This window comes from Oryza sativa, chromosome 4 (assembly GCF_034140825.1).
Source record: "Oryza sativa Japonica Group chromosome 4, ASM3414082v1".
NCBI lineage: Eukaryota > Viridiplantae > Streptophyta > Magnoliopsida > Poales > Poaceae > Oryza > Oryza sativa.
This window is the reverse complement of record NC_089038.1, coordinates 11,045,293-11,051,863: the sequence shown is the minus strand read 5'-3', so window position 1 is coordinate 11,051,863 and position 6,571 is coordinate 11,045,293. Positions and strand designations below refer to the sequence as shown.

Here is a 6,571-nt window from a genome sequence, read left to right as displayed (position 1 = left end):
ACTTCCTCCGTTTAAGGTTATAAGACTTTCTAGCATTGCCCATATTCATATAGATGTTAATGAATTTAGACAGTCTAGATTCATTAACATTTATATGAATGTGGGTAATGCTCGAAAGTCTTATAATATGAAAGAAGGTAGTACTATTTAATTGTTATTTGATTTGAACATCTAATTTCTAATTCAATTCTTTTTACATGCAAGCTTTTCGTTTGCAACTACGCCCTTTACGAGTCACTGAGCGACTCAGCATACATAATCTAACCATGTAAATTTTTGATATTCAGATGTTGATTCACAAATCAACAAGTGTCGATTTCTAAGATCGGAAATGAAATTTTTAGGGTGCGCAAGGTCAAAGAAAGAAGTGGTGACACATATGTTTATACTGGTTCAGGTCCTCAAGGCAAGGTAATACCCTAGTCCAATTGTATGTGATTGGATCTATGTCCGGTATCGGAATGCGAGGAGTGATTGACCCTTAGGGTTCCTGCTGATGCCCTTTATATGATGACAGGGTGATCAGTGGCAAGTATGATGCGGTATCCCTTATAATCGGGGTACCTGCCATCTGAGTAGATCAGGCAGGATAGGTTTCCTTATTTCCTATCCCTGCCATTTACATTACTAACCCGTGGGCCCAGGCCCATGACCTACCCCCGAGTTATGACCCAAAGGCCTTCCATGTACCACCTAGGTACGGTAATATCCATAGTACCCCCGAGTACTTTGCTTGATGAAGAATATGAAGCGAGACTTGTCAAGTGACGGAGTCGAATCTGGCCAAGTACTCTTTCCAAAGCATGCAGATAGAGGCACTCATCCGGACCTGAGTAAAGTTTTCCGGTATCCATCGTCTTATTGGACAGGGATGAAAACCAGACTCGATTTTCCAAATTAGGGTAACTCCATGGGCCAGCTTGTTAGGAAACCAAGAGATATAAATACCCCCGGCGGGAGCGCCGTTGCCCACTTCCCTTGATATTTGGCACGCCCCTTCGTCTTCCTCGCTCATCCCCAACTGCTCTTTGCTTCCGGCGATTTAGGGTTTTGCTCTCAGGGTAAATCCAACAAAATAGCCCCTTGATTCTCCGCTCCTCCAGCCATTCTCCGTCTTCCTCCTCTGCCATGTCCCAGTCAACAGCGGAATTCGTGCCAATCCTCAACCAAACTGTTGCCTGGGCTCCGTTTACAGTAATGGCGGGGAATCTGGAGAAGGTGGTGGCGGAGGGATACCTCCCCTGCAAGCGCTCATCAACTGGTGGGAGGACGTCGAGGAAGATTTCCCCACTCCAAACACCAATGAGATTGTAGTCTTCCTCCCCTTCTTCCAGTTCAGACTTGGGCTACCGACCGGCAATTTCTTCCAAGGTCTGCTACACTTCCATGGCATCAATGTCCATCATCTCAATCCCAACTCCATTCTTCAGATTGCCATATTCAATTACATGTGCGAGGGGTATTATGGTATCTACCCGCATTTTGCCTTCTTCTGCTACCTGTACCAACTGAAGCCCCAGCCTGGCAAGAAGAATCCCACTGTGGTTGGGGGAAGCGGAATCTAGATCCGGCCAGATAGGAAGTCACATCTCGTGGGTTGTGTCTACTAGTTTCGTCTCCCTGTCTCCTCCGGGGATGTCCAACTCGAGATCCTCGAAGGTGCATTCCACTAGCTCAATTTCAACCCTTGTGTATCCAGGTGGAATTAGCCTGCGATGGTATGTCCCTGAAGGGTCCGTTGGTATGGCCATGACAGACGTCACCTTCACAAGAATCAAGGTTGTTAATTAGTAATCAACCTATGCACCAAGTTTCGGAATGTACAATTCATATCGTAAAACTACGAGCATACCTTGATTGACAAATTCTTGATGGGAATATGCATCTCACATGGTATCCGCTGCGTGATTTCATCAATGGGGCAGGGGGGTTCATCATGTGCTTGCACTGCTTCCATGCTCTATGATCCTACTTGCCCCGTTGAGGCGTAGCTGCTACTGCGATTGCCTGAGGTGCTCACCATGACGGGCATAATAGACAGTTGTGTATCAAGTCCCCGCTGTTCGGCCAGGAGTTGGTCCACTTGTCTTGACACCTTCTCTGTAATCCTTGCATCGTAGTTCGAGGCTCTATACTCAAGATCTATAATCTTAGCCTCGGTATCTCTCATGCTCCTTATGTGACTCTTGTACGTGCGGATGTCCTCTTGAAATCCTTATTTCCAAGGAACCATGCATTTGCCTCGCGTTCGTCCTGGATGCTCAGGATTATGTATTGCGAGCATAAGCTCGTCCTTCTCTCTGTTGGGCCGGAATGTTCCCTATTCCCCGAGCATAGCCATCCACTGCATCTATAAGTCGGCTTGTTGATTCGCGAATCTCATTGCGTATATCAGGGAGCCATCAACGGGAATGAGCGATCCACCATGTGCATAGTACCAATTCTTTCATCATTCAAGCCAGTTAGTTGTGGCCGGCACGATATCTTTTTCTATCAATCCGGCTTCCATTTTTTCCTATTTGGGGATTGTCTTCTTATAACCCCCTAACCCTAGCTGGTGCACTGGCTTTATTCTTTTCTATCTGCACTTCCACGCTCTCCTGTCCTGTATGCGACAAACGCATCCCAATGATCCATTAGCTTCGTAAACTCGTCGAAATCAGGTGTTATGCCCTTCACGATGTATGTCTTGTACATATATGACTTGTAGCTCTGGAACTATTTGGCCATTTTCTTCATAGTCCATTCTTTCACTCTGGCCTAATCTGCCTCAGGGATCATGAAAGTCTAGAGCATGGTGGTCCACAGCATCTCTTTCTCCGTATCTGGGAGAAAACTTTGGTCATCTCCACATGACCTTGTTTGACGCCAGTACACTATGCTGATGGGCACGTGATCCCTCACGACCCAACCACTGAGTCCCACAAACTTCCTTAGTATACCAGCCGGGGCTACTGGTTCGCCGTTTGGGGCAACATCAGCAATAATGTGTCTGCCCTCCAGCTTCCTCGCAGCACCTCGTTGCCTGTCAGTTCCCTCCTCGTTTCCCTCCATGTTGCCATCCTGGTTGCCCTCTTCGTTGGGGTCCTCGTTCCCCTCCTTATCCATCCAATACTGACCTCTGCCCTCTGCGATCTAGTCATTGAGGATCTATTCGTCATCGCGATCTGCCAGTTGTTCGTATCACGAAAATATAAGTAAGCAAAATCCTTTATTTTACTTTACGGGAAATGTGTTTTTTTAACTTCATATTTTTATTTCTGTTGGTATTCGAGCTGAAGGAATACGATAATTCTAGAAGTACCAAAAAAAATGTCCTATTAACACTACACCATGACACTATGTTACCAACAGACATCTGTCGGTAAAGATAAACAATAATTGATAGACTATTTGTTGGTAAAGGCTTTTGGCAAATTATATGTCGGCAATACTACATAATAAGACATATTATATGTCAGCAATTCCAAATATTTATTGGGTCAAAATAACTGTCAGCAATATTAAGAGTAGAAACCAATTATATGTGGGGAAAACTTATCAATAATCCATCTGTCAGCAATGTTTCGTCCGTCGGATCTTGATCCCACGGTTCGGATAAAGCGAGGTGATCGCTCGGCCGGCTCGGGCGGAAAAATAAAAAAAGAACCGCCAAAAAAAATCACTCTGAAAAGAAAATCCACGCCAAAAAAAACCCTAGGCGCTGTTCCACTTCGTCCCCTTTCCTCCGCGCGCCGCCACTTCTTCGCTTTCCACCGCACGCCTCCTTCTCCTCCACCGCGGCGCGCCGCCACTTCTCCGCCAAATCCATCGCCGCGGCGCGCGGCCTCCTTCTCCTCCTCCTCCGCCGCGGCATGCCGCCACTTCTCCGCCAAATCTACCACCTCACGCCATCACTTCTCCGCCAAATCCACCACCTCACGCCGCCTCCACTACCGCTTCCACCAGATGGGCTGCAAGAGGAGGGCTAGGGTTTCCCGCGACGGCGACGGCGGCGGCGGCGGCGAGGAGGAGCCCGCGCCGGCCGCCGCAGAGAGCAAGAGCCTCTACGAGGTAAATCCCCAACTCCAAACCCTAGGTTCATGGCTTCCAAGGTGTTGCCGGTACGGGTAGTGGTTGGTCTGATCGAATGCAAAAGTTACAAGCCAGGTGGCCCCCGGAGGCGCGGATGGCGGCGCGTCGCCGGACTCGCTGCGGAACACGCCCTCCAACATCGCCAGGCTGGAGGACGCCATCGAGCACTGCGCCGCGCGCCGCAAGTACCTCGCCCGCACCAAGAGCCCCTCCGACGGCGAGGATGTCCGCTGGTACTCCTGCAAGGGGCCCCCCCCCCCCCCCCCCCGCCTTCTGCATCCGCTCACCGTGTGTTGGCCCTCGGGCTCTCCTGCTTCAGAATGCTACATCCAGTACCACCAGTTTAACCGACCGCTTCAGTCACTTGTGGTAGCTAGAATGTAGGTTTCATGTGAGACTGTTGCTGATTTGAATATACTAATTGATAGGGTACTGTGATTTAGAGAGGCGTTCACATGCGTGCGCTAATGAATTCGCTGATTGAACTTGCAACTCGAAGCAACGCCCATTTACATTAGATTCATATTTGACCGTGGCATGTCTTCATACTTCAGAACTGCTGTGCTCAATTAAATTGATCATCGGTTTGGACTTTAAAATTATGAAGTGTGTGGTAAACGTATTACTGATCTTATGTTTTGTGCGGTTCGCTGTTGACGTGATGCTCTCTGCTTCAGTTCCACAGACAGAGATAATGGGAAAAAGGGGACTACTTCCGGTTCAGCATGAGAGATTCTCTTGCATTGGAGGCGTCGTTCTTGGAGGTTATCTTTTTTAACACCAATGCCGCCTTAAGTGTATACTCATTTATGTGAAAACTGGACTGTTCTAACAGTGATAAAAACAATCCACTTGAAAAGCGATATTACTAGACAATCTAGTTCCAAGAGAGTTGTGCTAGTCCCTCTACAATACAAGGGGATAATGTCATCTCAGTCTTTTTAAACCACTTGTCTTCGAGATCACAATACTGGTTTACTGGTTTGTAGAGGGAGGAAGCTATGCTTGCATACTGGTGGAGAGAGTACGCTAAATGCAGCGAAGGGCCAAAAGGTTCCTTAGTTGCAGCTGATGCTAGATATTGAATATGTCTTTGTTATAAGAACATACACTATTGCAGGTTGATTTAATGAGACGTCATTGCTTCCCTGTGTACTGGAATGGGAAGAACAGGCGTGTCTTGAGGGGCCACTGGTTTGCTCGCAAAGGAGGGCTTGATTGGATCCCCTTGCGTGAAGATGTTTCTGAACAACTTGAGCTAGCATATAATTGTCAGGTAAAAAGATCTTCTGGATCAGTGAAGCCTATACAGGTTAGCTGCCCTGTTGAATGGTGATGCTTTTGCGATGTTTCAGTATTTTATTTTTCGTACCTACTGTTTTCATCTGTCGTGCATGAATGGCTGAGAGAATGTACAAATTGAGGTTGGCTCTTGATTTTTTTCTTACAAACACTAAATGCGAACTGTGTGGACTGCAATAGAGCTAAAGAGGCATGATTGAAAACTAATTGCAGCCATATCCTATTGACAATTTAATCTAATAGTTCTATCTTGCTACTCCTGAGGTAAACTGTACAAAGTTAATATGCAACATCATTTTTTACAACCAGCTAGCCAACAACGTGACTCACTATTCTAGCATGTTATTGCATTATTTTTTGCATAAAAAAAATCAAATGGTACCCTCGTGCTATTTTTTAGACCATTCTGACTCACTATTCTAGGTTCATGTCATAATTGGAATGCAAAAGTTAACCGTAGCTATGAACTTAGAAGTTAGAAGTAGCTTTTGATCGAACTTAGAGAAACGTATTACAGTATGACACTGATAATATAAATGCAAAGACATCAACTGTAATTACAGGATGCAATAATAGGGAACATGAATGACATGATTTCAGCAAGGTTCCTCTGTTTTCAATGGAGCTATCGAGCGTGTCTTCAAAAATTGTACTTGTTGTCGGTAGGAAATATAAGAACCTTATGAGTGTATTCAACAATCTCTTTGTAAAAACTTATCTGTCGGCATTCCATTAACTGTCGGAAAAGGGTCATCTGTCGCTAAAAAGTGTCTGTCGGTAATTCTTTTGTAGTACCATCAATCGGTCTGTTGGGAAAAGATTATCTGTCGGGAAATACTTTTCCCGGCAGCAGTTGTCCTGACAGACCTTCTCTGTCGGGAAAACCTATACTGACAGATAGTTTGTCAGCACATGGGTGTTTTGCCGACAGATTCTGAGACAACATATGTATGTCGTGGTGTAGTGTAAGTAGTACACATCAACTACGGAGAACTACGAACCACAACTAATGGAATTTCACCTAGCTATCTAATTAAGAAATATGACACCTACATGTACATATTAAATTCAGGGAATTCATGTAAATTTGCCTTTATTTTGCTTGGAGGTCTTGGGACCACTTATGCTTGAGCGATGGCGGCGGCCAGCAGCTGGACCACGTAATTATGAGTAGGAAAAAAATTAAGTTAAAACA

The 6,571-nt window shown here is 45.8% G+C and overlaps 1 protein-coding gene across 1 annotated transcript; it reads left to right on the top strand.

The window, feature by feature from the left end:
* The first annotated feature begins 3,674 nt into the window (after positions 1–3,674).
* On the top strand, positions 3,675–5,532 carry LOC112938628 (uncharacterized). The gene is made up of 4 exons (XM_066309257.1): positions 3,675–4,053; positions 4,150–4,307; positions 4,752–4,838; positions 5,064–5,532. Exons 1-3 carry the CDS (start codon positions 3,949–3,951, stop codon positions 4,801–4,803), a joined length of 315 nt encoding a protein of 104 aa, XP_066165354.1. The 5' UTR covers positions 3,675–3,948; the 3' UTR covers positions 4,804–4,838; positions 5,064–5,532.
* Positions 5,533–6,571: the final 1,039 nt, after the last annotated feature.